Source organism: Macaca thibetana, chromosome X (genome assembly GCF_024542745.1).
Source record: "Macaca thibetana thibetana isolate TM-01 chromosome X, ASM2454274v1, whole genome shotgun sequence".
Lineage (NCBI taxonomy): Eukaryota > Metazoa > Chordata > Mammalia > Primates > Cercopithecidae > Macaca > Macaca thibetana.
In genome coordinates, this window is record NC_065598.1 from 121607711 (window position 1) to 121623301 (window position 15591).

Genomic DNA, 15591 nt, shown 5'->3' on the forward strand with positions numbered 1-15591 from the left:
AAACTAAACACAGATACAGATAAGGCATGTCTGGGAAAAAAGTCATGACTAGCAATTACCTGTTGGAAAATGATAAACATTTAAAATTGCCACCATATTTTAACAAGTTTTCTGTATCCCTGAATTCATGGAACCATGTCTGATTTTTATGCTTAGAAAACATACTTCCACGAGGTATTTTAATAATTCTATGCTCAAATCTGATCATAATATTTGCTCACTGAATGATCATTCCTTTTGAACTATTATTTTCTTGCTGTAGTTCTCATCTTTTGAATTTTGTGGTTGTTGAGAAGAGAAATAGGTTAATCGAGTGTTGGTATGCATTTTTTTCTTGCTCTGCTTAGTACATAACTATTTTCTATATAGATTCTAACTCTTATAATTTTAAGATATTATAAAATGTGTCTACTTTGTGCATTATAAATAAAGATCAACATAAAAACCAATGAAAACATTTTAGGTAATCATTGTGTCTAAGTACAGCTGTATACTTAAGCACTCATATTCTACACTGACTTCTGGCTCCCATTCACAAGAGTGTTTTTTTTTCTCATTGTAATAACTGTATATGTCATTTTAAAAACTATATATAATTTTTAAAAATTATAATTACTTTTTAGAAAATATGATTTCAGGAAGCTGTTGAAAGTACAAATGACATAGAAAAGTGAATAATGCTTATAATCAATACTTAATATCAAATGAACTTAGTAAATAGAAATTATGAAATGGAGCCCACTTAGTGCTCAGTTGTGGAATAGGCCAAAAATTGGTTTGGTTATGCCTTTATTAAAACTAACATGACATATCTGAAACAATATTTACAATTCACTGTGTAGAGTAAGCCACTCCTAGATATCAGAATTTGGAGATATAGTTGAGGATGGTGAACACAAACACCTAGAGAATTTCTGCATAAGGCTTAAGTGATGTTGCATCCTGAAGATAATCTTCATCGGCCTCAACATTTTCCAGACTTGCCATAAAGATACTATTTAGTGCCTTTAATCAATACAGGATCATCTGTATTTCAAAGCAATCACAATTAACACTCAAAGAATAAACTAATTCTTGACCAGAGCTGGTGCAATTATTCATAATGATTTTCAATTTATAGAAATTTTAAAAGGCAAGTGACACTAATGAAAATATCACTTTTCATTTTTTTAAATAATTTCAACTTTTACTTTCGAGTCAAGGGGTACATATGCAGGTTTGTTACATGGGTATATTTTGTGATGCTGAGGTTTGAGGTGTGAATGTTCCCACCACCCAGATAGTGGCCATAGTACTCAATAGTTAGTTTTTCAACCCTTGCCTTCTTCTTGCTTTCCCCTGTCAAGTAATCCCCAGTGTCTATTGTTCTCATCCTTATCTCCATCCATACTCAATGTTTAGCTCCCACTTATAAGTGAGAGTATGTGATATTTGGTTTCTGTTCCAGTTTTTCTTTATTCACTTAAGATAATGGGTTTCAGTTGCATCCATGTTGCTGCAAAAGACATGATTTTGTTCTTTCTTATGGCTGTGTCATAATACATTTTGTGTATGTACCACAGAAAATGCCACTTTTCAATGCCATAATAGTTTGGGTTTAATATAGATTTTTCTCCTAAGGATTCAGTCATTTAATGATTGCCTCATATTTGGACAAAACAAAACAAAAAAACATAGCAACTAACTTGTGCAAAATAGAAGCATTCATTTGTAAAGAGTTGATGTCAATGGTATTTTAATTCTCTGAATTAATTTCTAAAAAATCTTTTCTCAAAACTGAGCCAAAAATGGTGGGAAAGATAAAGCATCCTTTTAATAAATGGATATCATTGCTCTTCTGAGTACTACACATAATAAGATGCTGAAAAACTATTTGGAAATGAATATGATAAGTAACTAATAGTACTGTACTAATATTACTGGAAGAGAATGGAAATGTGTGTAATATTACAATGATTTTTGGAGCAGATACCATCTTAGTAGCCCTTGTAAATTGGAGAATACTAAATAGAGTCCCAATATACAAACTCTGGAAGGTGAAAAGAATGTTAATATGACTATCTATTAATAGAAATATGTATAGTAAAATTATCTGATATCAATGAATATAGAGATGTTGTAATTCTCATTTATAATGAAGTGATATGCTCCTAAGCAACAAGAAAGCCAAATCAAAGAAATTTTATTTTTATTTATAAAATAAGAAAATCAATTTGTTCAAACTATGAGTTTCTAGGCATGTATTGTGCTATGCATTTTACTGAGGGGTGCAAAGTAAAGAAAAATCTTGAAAGGTGCTTCTAATACAAGAATATATTAATAAATCACTCATGACAGTAAAGTGTCATGGAAATATGAGTTTGGAAGTTCATACTTTATTCACAATTGGCTATAAATAGATCTTTAAAAAAGACAAAAATAAAAATTCTAGTCATTATAAAATGTTGCAACATTTGTAAATATAGATGGTAAACAAAAAAGTTTAAAAATGATTTGGCATCCTACTTTTATATTCCTATATATCTATCCTGATTATCAATACTCCAACATTTTTTAAGGGCCTGGAATGAGACTAGATATTTCTAGTTACAAATAACATGAAGTTACAAATAATATTAAGATAGCTATTTTAGAATAGTTTCCTTTCTGAAATTGTTTAGAAGTTAAATAGTTACTTGCTGTTATGTTATTTGATCTATAAAATAGAGTAGATAGCAAGAAGTAGTTTGTCTCATCCATTATTTAAAACAGATTTTGTCACAGTATACTCTAATATTAAGCTTAAAATTAGTTTCATGTGTTCAAAGTTTCTATGATGCTTTGATCTATCAATTGCCACTGAAAGTGACATAGCCTCTACTTATAACAAATCTTTTTAATTAATGTATTCCTAAGAAATGTCAAGCTAAATTCAATTGTAAGAAATGTATACCCTGTAGAATACAAAATCAACATTCAAAAATCAGTAGTATTTGTATGTACTTACAGTGAACTATCCAGAAATCAAGAAAATAGTTTCATTTACAATAGCTAAGAAAAAAAGGTAAGTGTAAATTTAATCAAGGATGTTAAAGAATATACACTGATAACTATAAACACTCATGAAATAAATTGAAAAAGACACAAACATATAGGAAGATATCCCATGTTCATGGATTGAAAAGTCTATGTTAACCAAAGTGATTTACAGATCCAATGCAATCCCTCCAATGTCATCTTTTGCAGAAATAGAAAAAACAATCCGAAAACTAATATGGGACCACCAAAAAACATAAATAGCCAAAGTGATCCTTATCAAAAAGAACAAAGCTAGAAGCATTGCACTATCTGATGTTAAAATTTACTACAAAGGTACAGTAATCAAAATAGCATTGTCTGGAAAAAAGTACACATGGAACAACAGAACAAGATAAAGGACTCCGAAGAAAACCCATAAATTTATAGCCAATTGAATTTTGACAAAGAGGCCGAAAGCACAGAATGGGGAAAGGACAGTCTCCAAAAACTGGTGTCAGGAAAACTGTATACCCATATGCAGAAGGATGAATTTGAATCTTTCTTTCATAACATATCACTTAAACATAAGACCTGAAACTGTAAAACTACTAGAGGAAAACATAGGGGAAAATTATCTTGACATTGGTTTAGGCAATGATTTTTTTAGATATGATCCTGAAAGCGCAAGCAATAAACAGACAATGAAATTTTATCAGATGAAAAAGCTTCTTCACAGCAAAAGAAACAACAGAGTGAAAACATAACCCACAGAGTAGAAGAAAATACTTGCAAGCCATACATCTAAGAGGTTAATATTCAAACTATATAAGGAACTCAAACAACTTAATTACAAGAAAACAAATAACCAGATCAGAAAATGAGCAAAATACCTGAAGAGATATGTATCATAATAAGACATACAACTGATCCACAGGTTCACGAAGAATTCTCAATATAAGTAAACATTAGGGGAATGCAAATTAAACCCACCATGAGCTATAACTTCACACCTATTGGAATAACTATAATCAAAAAGAAAATACATGTGTTCCAGAGAATGTAGAGCAAAGGGAACTCTTGTTTATTGCTGGTGGAAACACATATTAGTACAGCCATTATGAATAACGGTCTGGAGGTTCCATAAAAGATGAAACATAGAACTATCCCATGATTCGGCAACTTCACTAGGGGATATATATCTAAAAATTTGAAATCAATAAGTCAAAGAGCTATATGCACTCCCCTGTTTATTGCAGCACTATTCACAATAGCAAAGATATGGAATCAACCTAAGTGTCTATCAATGGATGAATGGATGAAGAAAATGTGGTGTGTAAACAAAAAAATGCTATTCAGTCATTAAAAGAAGGAAATTCTGTCATTTGCAGCAACATGATGAACTTGGAGGACATTATGTTACATAAAATAAGCCAGGCACAGAAAGACAAGTATGGCATATTTTATATATGGAATGTAAAAATGTGAACTTATAGTAGAGGAGAATGGTGGTTACCAGAGGCCAGGGCCAGGGGAAAGGGAGGAAATAGAGACATGGTCATCAAAGGTATAAAGTTTCAGTTACACAAGAGGAATAGGATTTTGAGATATATTGCACAGCAGGATGCCTATAATCAAAAACAATGTATGTTCCAAAATAACTGAGTGAAAATTTTCCAACATCTCATCACAAAGTTAGTGAGATGAAGTGTGTTAATTATCTTGATTTAATCATTCCACATTATATACATATATAAAAACATCACATTGAAAACCACAAATGTACCCAAATATCATTTGCTAATTAAAATAGTATTAATTAAGTAATAAATTAAAACAAGTTTAAAAATAGCCCTGGATACCTCATACCCATTAGGATGGCTACTATCAAAATAGAAAAAATTACAGAAAATAATAAGTGTTGGTGAGGATGTGGAAAAATTGGAACTCTTGTTCACTGTTGGTAGGGATGTAAAATGGTGCAGCCACTACGAAAAACAGAATGGCAGTTCTTCAAACATTAAAAAACAAAATTGCCATATGATCCAGCAATTCCATTTCTGTGTATATATTCAAAATAAGTGAAATCAGGGAGTGAAAGAGATATTTGCATATTTGTGATCATAGCAGCATTATTTACAGTAGCTAAGAGATAGAAGCACCCTAAACGTCTATCTACAGATCAATGGATAAACAAAATGTGGTGTATACATGCAATGGAATCTTGCTCAGCCTTAGAAAGAAAGAAAATTTTGACACAGGCTACAACAGGGATGAACCTTGAGGGCATTATGCTAAGTGAATTAGTCTAATCATAAAACTACACAAAAAGACAAATACTGTTTTATTCTATTGATATATCTACAATAGTCAAAGCCATAGAGACAGAAAATAAAACGGTGATTGAAATTTTTATGTATATGTATTTTACCAGATTTAAAAATTTTTTTAAAGCCCCTGATTTTTAAGAAAGTAATTAAATCCATCTATGCCTAGTGTTCCAGTAATGGAACACTAAGCATGTGGGAGTTATTTATATCCTACTGCTCAAGGTCATCGCCAAGGTCTGATTGCAATAATTCAAAAAACTGCAACCTCAAGCATATATGGGTTAAGAAAAACTTTGCATTCTTGTTATTTCTGGGGCCACACTTCCATCTAGCATGATGATGCCTAAACAACCTTTTGAAAACTGATATAAATATCCAAAGTTTTAGAGATTAAAATAGTGAGGAAAAACAAATAATTATTATAATTCCCAGGAAATATCCATAAGTCGAAAGCCTTTGCTTAGGGGAATCTTCAGAAAGAAAGACTTGAGGAAAAGAAAAAATCAAATTCCTTAAGCATGACATTTAGGATTTGCTCTGGCTTGTGATAAATATATAGAGAGCAAGTCCAATTGTGTGATGCCCTATTTTAAGAAATTGCATTTTTTATACAAATGAATTAGCTTAATTTATCATATTCTAAAAGTATCCTTTAGTATTCTTTGAAATTAGAGACTCCATTATATCACTTATCTTTTACTTGAAGACTAAAGCACATGTCTCAGAAGTGGAGGCAGTGGTAACATGTTAGAAATCACTGTCAATCAGAAATCAATCTGTAATAAAGGCGGCATTTCTAAAATTATAATGTAAGTCAATAGGGAAATATATGATTCCATTTTCAAAAATGTGCTTCAAGTACAAATGTCACGGAATGCAACTATTTGTAAAATAAGGTCTAGTTTTAGTCACATAAGGCATGATTTTAAAAAATCACACTCAACTCAGTATTTCCTAGGTGAGTAAAGAAAGAGAAATAGAAATGAGCCATTTCTGAGGTGCTGGGGGATGTTATTTGATAAATTTACTAAGAGCCTAGAGAAAACTGAAGTTGCTGCCCTCTGACTACAACATTCAAGTTTATCATTTGTGTGTAACATAAAAGGCCAATTTAGATGTTAAAATTTAATCATCATGAAACATTAATGCCTTAGGTTGAAACAGAGAATGGCACAATAATGGCATTAGAAAGGGTGAAAATAGCACCATTACTCTCATTGACATCATCAATGTGTTTGCTTCAGTGAACTGCACTTCCAAAATGGAAAAACAAGAAGGTTATTTGTAAGGAAGTTATCATCAATATTTAGCTTTCTTCTTGCCCGACTCTAGAATGACCTATATTCTATAAAAGACGAAAAAATACATCTAACCAAAACACAGATGTCTTCATTCATAAAACACAGCAACATTTGGCAGATTTCCTTTATCATCTTTGGATTAATGTGATTGCATTAGGGAAATTTAAAAGTTGATCATTAAATGATAAAAATATGAAATATTGCTTCGTGGGGGCAGTAAGCACTGTTTAGTATCAACTAAACAAACATTTATTTGGCTATCAATCTACAAGTCGTTAGTTACCTACTATGTCCCAGACATATAATAATACATAAATATATACATATATAACCTGTCTTATGAGTGTCAAATCCATATTTCTAACTGCCAACCAGAGATTTCCATCAGGAAATCCTATAGGCACTTCAAAGTCTACAAGGCCAAACTGCAATAGCCCTGTAGGTATGCATACCCTGCAGGTATGCATTATTATATATGTAGACCTATATATGTTTATATATATGTGTAGACCTATTTAATATGTTTATATATATGTGTAGATCATTATTATATGTGTAAACATATATATATGTTTATATATATGTGTAGACCTATTTAAAAATGTATGAATTTTGAAATGAGAGCCAGAAGACTTAGATTCTGAGACACTACACACTACACCCCTCCTTGCCTCTCCCAAATACTATTTATATAGTGATAATAGAAACACATTTGTGTTTCCAGCCTTAACCTCTCTTATGAGGACCAAATCCATATGTCTAACTGCAAACCAGACATTTCCATCAGGAAATCCCACAGGCACTTCAAAGTTCACAAGGCCAAATTCCAACAGCCCTGTACATATGTATGTGTCCATACAATTCAGACATTCACAAGTCCTTTGAAGTCAGTATTGGCTCTTCTTCATTCTTATTTTACTTTCCAGACCCGGATCAACTATCGCCTTTTTGGGTTGCCCTCCATAACCTTCCCAGGCTGAATTGATTGCTATTTTCCCCATATTCTCATTATTTTTAGTATATATCCTTAATACTATACTTACTTTTTTGTTATAATTAGTGAAGTAACTATCTTTCTCTTCTGCTACACCATAAACCTCTAAGGCAGATGACGTTTTTGTTACTGTCTTGCTTTGGTTTTGAAGGGATTAATCTGAAAACACTCAAATGAAATGGTGTTTTTACAAGAAAATTCTGTTACAATAGGTATGAGTTGAAACATCTCTTACTTTCCTTTTTTTTTTTTTTTTTTTTTTTTTTTTTTTTGAGACGGAGAGTGTAGCTCTGTAGCCCAGGCTGGAGTGCAGTGGCGCGATCTCGGCTCACTGCAAGCTCCGCCTCCCGGGTTCACGCCATTCTTCTGCCTCAGCCTCCCGAGCAGCTGGGACTACAGGTGCCTGCCACCATGCCCGGCTAATTTTTTGTATTTTTAGTAGAGACGGGGTTTCACCGTGTTAGCCAGGGTGGTCTCGATCTCCTGACCTTGTGATCCGCTCGCCTCAGCCTTCCAAAGTGCTGGGATTACAGGTGTGAGCCACCACACCCGGCAACATCTCTTACTTTCAACATATGTACCAGTGACTCTAATATGTTCTAAAGTCTGAAAATCACTGAATTACGCAAATAGTTAGACAGAGAGTACTGCCACACAATAAATGTTTAAAATAACTCTTAAGGTGTAAGCATACCCTCTTATATTTGGCTAAATATTTCATGTGTCATTCTAATGATTTCTGGTGATGGCAACCATTTTCTAAGTAGTGAGCCTATACACACTTAATTTTTTTCCTTTTTTTTGAGACGGAGTCTCGCTCTGTAGCCCGGGCTGGAGTGCAGTGGCGGGATCTCGGCAGTGGCGGGATCTCGGCTCACTGCAAGCCCCACCTCTCCGGTTCACGCCATTCTGCCGGTTCACGCCATTCTGCTGCCCCAGCCTCCCGAGTAGCTGGGACTACAGGCGCCAGCCACCACGCCCAGCTTTTTTTTTTTTTTAATTATTATTTTATTTATTTATTTATTTTTATTTTTAGTAGAGACGGGGTTTCACCGTGTTGGCCAGGCTGGTCTAGAACTCCTGACCTCAGGTTATTCACCCGCCTCGGCCTCCCAAAGTGCTGGGATCACAGGCGTGAGCCCGGCCCCACGCCCCCCCTTTTTTTTTTTTGAGACAGAGTTTCACCCTTGTTGCCCAGGCTGGAGTGCAATGGCGTGATTTCCGCTCACTGCAACCCCCGCCTCCCGAGTTCGAGCGATTCTCTTGCCTCAGCCTCTTGAGTAGCTGGGATTACAGATGTACGCCAGCACGCTCAGCTAATTTTTTTATTTTTAGTAGAGACGCGGTTTCACCATGTTGGCCAGGCTGGTCTAGAACTCCTGACCTCAGGTAATTCACCCGCCTCCGCCGCTCAAAGTGCTGGGATTATAGGCGTGAGCTACTACGCCCTGCCCAGGCTGTACACATTTAAAACACCCTGACTGTTAGGTAAGATAAATATTGTGACGGAAAGATGGAGACATTAACTGAAAAAAAGTAGGTTGCAAAACAACTTTTACAAAATATTCACATTTTAGTATCAACTGCATAAATGGGTACATATATGTACAAAAAAGTCATGAAAGATATACACTAACTTGCTGACAGTAGTAATCTTAGGCTGGTGGAAATGTGGTGGTTTTTAAAAATATTTTACCTTATGTGTCCGACTTTCTGCAAGGCACATAAACTGTTTTTATAATAATTAGATAAAAAATAAACACATATGCCTTCTGTCAGAATTGATAGGACTCTAGAGGGGAAAATAATGAATATAAATCGAATACCTTATGCATCAGGCAGTATGCTAGATGCTGGGGATAGAACAATTAGTAATGCAAGGACAGGTTTAGAGAAGTTAAACAGCATACCCATGACTTATTATAAACAAATAATATAATTCAGATTCAAATTCAGGTATTTATGATTCTGAAATAATACTTATTTCCATTTCATCTTGGTACTTCAGGTCCAATATCATTCCTGGGCAAAACTTAAGTTTCTGCTGCTCTACCCACATTACGTCATGCCATGAATCACCATGATCATTACCATGGGGCCTATCTCAGGATACTCTTCATCCATCAACTGAATCTTTATCATCTTCCCTAATGTTTTGGTCAACTAATCTGATAAAGTAATTTATGAAAAAGAATTGATATATTAGTTGTTGTACTGAACACTCAAGTGCCATGTATGTACAGCCTATTATGCTAGGTTTGGGATGACAGAGCTCATATTCAAGTGGAGGGCAGGGAAGCTAAACACTCACATAGCTGACTGCATCATAATCTGCTAAATGTTATAATGAAGATAACAACAAAACTGTCACTGTGAGCATGGAGAAGTTAAGTGCTTAATTCTGTATTGGAAGTCACAGAGAGTTTAATAGAAAAGTAAGTAGGCAAAGGGCATATGAAGCAAAGACCAATACCTGTGCAAACTACATATGTATCCGCGAAAGAACCCTCCTTCTAAGGGTAAGTCTGACCATTTTATGGCAACCTCCTGCAAACACATTGCCCTTACATTGATGCCAAATTCCAGTGCTAGGTGTCTCTGGGTTTACAGCAGACTAGTAGTATGAAATACTTTTAGGCAACCCTTTCTTGAGCAGATCTCACAATAACATCTTAAAGCAAACACCTGTGGCTTATGCAGCCTCTCTTTCATATTGGTACATGACATTCTCACTGAACTGCAACCCTGAGCAGCTCACATAGTGACATGTTTAATGTAGTTGGGTTACCTAATAATACTTGCAGAAATTAGGAAGCTGTCAGCAAAACATCCAGGAGGGCTTTGTGAATTGCTTTCTAAAATCACTCTAAATTAGCAATTAATGAAAAAATTTTGACAAATTGTTCAACACTGAGTACAAGTGGATAAAAATCAACCTCTGGAAAATTCAATTTTGTTTATCATTAATGCTAGAGTATATTTAACAGATGAATTTTTTCCAGAGTAGTCACCTCAATTTACTCCAGTAGATAGCCTTGATAAGTAAATTATTTTACCCCTTTTTAAAAGAAAATAGAAATTAACTCATTCCAAAGAGTAAAGGAGAGGAACATAAACTTTTGGATCAGAAGTATGCTTGGAGAGGAATATGTGAATAGGTAGTTAGAGATAAAGAGAATTAACATTTTATGCATAGTTATAAGTAACTGAGGCCTTTCAGGCATCAGTGATAGGTAATTTATACATGAATATTTGCACTTCCTTATGTACTTTAAGCGAGTTGTATTTATGGGCTTTCTGGAGGGCTGACTTTTTTTTCTTCAATTATTTCAGTCACAGTTTACATAAATAATCATAGTTCTATGATCACTGTGTCAGAATTAGAAAATATTTCAAAATAACTAGATGGTTACAAAATATAAATGTACACATGAAATATTTAGTTTTTATAAAGTTAAGTCAGGTGGTTTGGCATAAAAATGATATACCCTAAAATATGAAAAAGTTAAGAGTGAGTCGGTGATGAAATTAAGGACCAAGACAGAGAAGAAATCAAACATGCCTTCTATTTCTTCTCTAAAATCCCACCCCAGGTAGAAAGTGTTAGCTCCTCTAAAAATGTTTTCCACATTATTTCCAAAATAATTGCGAGAATACCATAAAAATTCCCTATTGCCTACAAGAAAATAGGCAGTTAATACTTTGAAGTTATTGGGTAACATTTAAGGAAATTTTTAGCAAATATGTTTTTTAAGTTAAAACACAAAAACCACAAAACATGTTTCAAAACTAATTTCTGAAAAACAACCAAAATATTTTAAATAAATCTTCAAACCTAAATGGTTGCAGGTGAAAAGATTAATTTCCAGTGCCAAATAAGATTTATACATGTTCCTTCCTCGTCTAGTATCACATATGGGTAAGTTTATAATTGGATAAGCACAATAGCCTGACCTGAAAATAAATCAGGGCAAAGTTTACCAACAAAGGGGGGAAAACACAACAGGATTCTATATTATTTAAGAGAAATATTTATTTATTTATTGACTTAAAACTTTAAACTCGAGGTCTCCAGAGGCATTCAACCAGTAAATATTTACTTATTGCCTTTTATTTGCTAAGTATTAGTGGAGAAATGAGGCAATATAAAGATGACAATTGTATTCTCTGTTCTCAAGACATTTACAACTGAGTTGGAGACGCATGCACACAAATACATCTTACTGCTATATAACAACAATTATATTAGCCTTTATAACAATGGCTAAAAACAAAAGCTTACTTTTTGGTATTTCTTAAATGATTTTTAGTACAATTTATTATATTAACTTGTTCGGATTTGTGACTGAACAGCATGTTGTGTCTGTACACCAAGACAGCATCTGAGTGCCCAAACATCTAAGGAAAAACAGACATGACAAATTACCAATCCTAGTTCAGCACAACCTGGCCAGTTTTAGAAATGGCAAATATCCCTTCTCACTTCCAATGGCCTCACATATGGAGAAGTACAACCTGTTTTCATAGCAGTCCACAATTTATATTTATCTGCACCCCAATATACTTTTCTTCAACCTCATCCTATTTATTTTAAATCTCACTTCATCTTGAAACAAACTTCCTATGTTCTTGATATTGCATGCTATTACATTGAGAGTTATAACAGCACTACTTTTTAACAACACATTATACTTTAGGAAAGAATCTTTGAACTTCACAAAATAAAATCTTATTAAGAATCTTTTTTTCAGAATGTGCTATTTTTGGTCTTTTTTTTTTTTTTTTTTTTTTTTTTTTTTTTTTTTTTTTTTACTGTGAATTACCTCTTAACCAGAATTGGAAAATGTTAAATATCCTCAAATATAACATTTTATATTAAAAACAGCAACAGCAAAAATATCCAGTCTATACCCTGGATCAGTATACATTCTGTCCAGCCTGCCATACATTCCACATTTACATTTCCTGCTTTTCATGACGGCTCCAATGCACTGTGCAAGTTTTTCAAACAACATACATTCAAATATATTCACAAGTCTTGATAGTAGTAAGGCAACAAGTGAAAAAATACACATTCTTTTATCTATTTAAGGAGAGGTGATAACACTTAAATAAGTTGTGAAATTAAAAAAAAAAATGGTTGTTTCAACTTTCAGGTTAATTCTGAAAATGCAGTGAAGCAGAACCCCTGCACTCCTAAAGTGTTCTCACCAATGAGGAGTTTGATACAAACACAAGATTCTATGATAACTTCTTTTCAAAGAGAATAAACTTAAGAAAAAGCACTTTAGCATGAACAAAGTAAAAACTATATACACTAAGATCACAATTTGCAAATTGAGTGTTTCCAAACGTAGGTAATCCAGAGCTTGGAATGTATTTTTCCAATTGAACAATGCTATAAAACTATGGTAAGCTCTCCAGAAAAGATGTAGGAACACCTTGCTTACTAGAAAATTTTCTTTTCGTATACCATGTATCTGCAATGAAAAATAACTAAAAATAATGAGGTTGTAATACTGGTAACAAGGAAAAACAAGGAAAACAAATATATGTAACTGTAAGACATTGACTGCATCTCCTTAAAGAAAGAGAATATATGAATCATTCAAAGACAGAATGCAACTAAAGATTAACCAAATTTCTTTGTATGAAAATTCCAAAAGATGGTGTTGGAAAGGAGTCAAAAAGTCTTAAAGTCAAGTTTTCATTGACCAAAGGATCACTCACTCTCTCTGCTTGGAGGAGTACAACTTAAGCTGGGCTGGTTCCACCTGGAAAACAAAAGACACACAGAGTTAAAAGCAAAAAATGCAACATGAAGCAGGAAAGTCAGGTGGAACTAAAAGGTAAATCTGTGTACCTGGAGTACAAGGCGGCCATCCTTAGCTCCAGAGGCCTGCATAGTTCCCATGGAGGCCTGCAGGGAGAGGCCCCCCAGCCACAAAGAGCTTCATCTCGGGCCAGTTGTAGCAGTGGGTGTAGAGCGCATTGGGAAACACTTCCATGCCACCAAAGTAATTCACCCAGAAGTCATTGTGGTTGAGCCAACCTCTGCCACAAGCAAGCCTGAGCTTCCTCCCTGAAGGTCCCGAAGAGGACTCCAGGGTGGCGGAGGCTCTCTCCTCCAGGAATTTCTGGGCCCGGATGTCATAGAAGAGCAGGGAGCCCTGACCGGTGCCCACAGTGATGATGTGGCGGTAGAAGCTCAGAGACCGCACACCTGTGCCACCCTCTCGAGAACACAGGGGCCGGATGTTCTGCTGGCCCTGGCGCAGATCCAGGAAAGAGACGTGGGAATGGGAGCCCACAGCATACACAGACATATCATCGCAGTAGGTCAGGCACACATTATCCCGGAAGTAGGGTAGCCTGATGGACAGCAGCCTGGATAGTGTGCTCTGGGCTTTCCACAGGTGGAAGTAGCCATCCAAGGACACCGCTCCCAGCTCCTGGTTCTTGGCGCCGCAGGCCAGGGCCCGCACCTTGCGGTTACTGGGGTTGATGATGGCCCTGGGGATGGCCTCCACATCCTTCGGACGGATGTGGGCATATACGGGGAGACCCACCTCGCTATGCCAGGCAACAGTGTCATCGAACTTGTCCGGGTCCATCCGCCACAGCGCCACAGTGCCGTCGCGGGAGCCGCTCACGGCTACGGTGTCACTCAGCCAGGCGACGGCGAAGATCCAGTCCTTGTGGCCATGGCGGTCGCCCAGGCACAGGGGATCCAGGGTGGGCAGCTGGTAGATGGCCAGGCTGTTGGGGTTTTCACCGCCGGTGGCCAGAAGCGTCTTGGAGGGATTCAGCTCGATGGCATGGATGCCACAGCCCTGTTGGTCCTGGGCCAGCCTGGCCTCCCTGTCCCGCAAGAGGGGGATGCGTGTGATGTGGCCTGACTGCACGTCCACCACGAAGAGCGTGTTACACTTGGTGCCGCACACCACCTGCCTGGAGTTCAGCCACTGTGACGCGAACACCTTGTTGAGGGTGCCCAGGTCCAGTTGGCGCTCCGTCAGCAGCTCGGGCAGCCTCTGTACCGCGTAGCCTCGCATCTCGCCATCGAAGCCCTGGAGCCCGGCGGGGCCCCATCCGCCTACCTCCCGAACCTTCAGATAGTGCACCATTGAGCGACACGTCGCCGGCCGCCTCTGCCTCTTCAGTAGCAGAGGCCCCTCACCGTCCGCTGCCGCCAAGCCCTGCGACGGCGAGCTCTCGGCGCCCGCCTCGACCGCGGGCGCTTTCCGTTTCCTGCTACCTGTTTGCTGCTGGGCCATGGTGGGCGGCGGGCGAGCGGCGGCGGCAAGGCGTTGGTGGCGGTTGCGGCGCGTGGCTCCCGTGTAGGTCGTGGCGGCGGCGTGGATGGTTGCGCTGGGACCCAGCCTTCGGATTCTGAGGCGCGGCAGTGGCGGACCGGGTGAGGGACGCGCGGGCGAGGGCGGCTGTGGCGGTGCAGACCTACGCGAGGGCGGGAAGTGCGTCTGGCCGGACAGTGAGAGCAAAGTCAGTGTGGGGCGAGATCTACGCGGGGGGCCGAGTGGGAGGGGCGGAGAGAGTGGGAGGAGCAGGCGAGCGGGCAGGCGGGTGTGAGCGCGTGGGGTGCCTGAGGAGTAGCTGAGGCCGGGCGGGGTGAAGGCTGGGAGGGGACAGGGCGGGGAGCGGGGAGCGGAGCTGCAAAGACAGAGTCTCTGAGGGCCCGCAAGCCAGGATCCCAAGTATCAGACACGCGGCATTTCACTACCCTCAGGACAGCAGCTAAGTACCCCTCTTAAAATCCCTACTTCAGTAAAATCTGAAACCTACGATATAGTCAAGTACCGGGCTAGAAGGAGCCCAGGCCACGATCTGTCTGGAGAAACCAGTGTGCACTTGGTGTAATCCTGGGACACCCTTCGCTAAGATTAGACATTAAACTTGGCAAGGAATGGGGGATTCGGCAGCTGCAGGGAGACCTTTACCCATGTCAGACCTG

At 37.6% G+C, this 15591-nt stretch overlaps 1 protein-coding gene across 1 annotated transcript; it reads right to left on the reverse strand.

Moving 5' to 3' along the window:
- Nucleotides 1-13135: 13135 nt before the first annotated feature.
- On the reverse strand, nucleotides 13136-14896 carry DCAF12L1 (DDB1 and CUL4 associated factor 12 like 1). The gene is made up of 2 exons (XM_050777466.1): nucleotides 13483-14896; nucleotides 13136-13393 (listed from the first exon to the last, which is right to left on the reverse strand). The coding sequence occupies exon 1, from the start codon at nucleotides 14894-14896 to the stop codon at nucleotides 13505-13507; it is 1392 nt and encodes a 463-aa protein (XP_050633423.1). The 3' UTR covers nucleotides 13136-13393; nucleotides 13483-13504.
- Nucleotides 14897-15591: the final 695 nt, after the last annotated feature.

What these genes read in the sequence shown, in the direction of transcription:
- DCAF12L1 (XM_050777466.1), bottom strand. Translation starts at nt 14,896, where the DNA reads ATGGCCCAGCAGCAAACAGGTAGCAGGAAACGGAAAGCGCCCGCGGTC.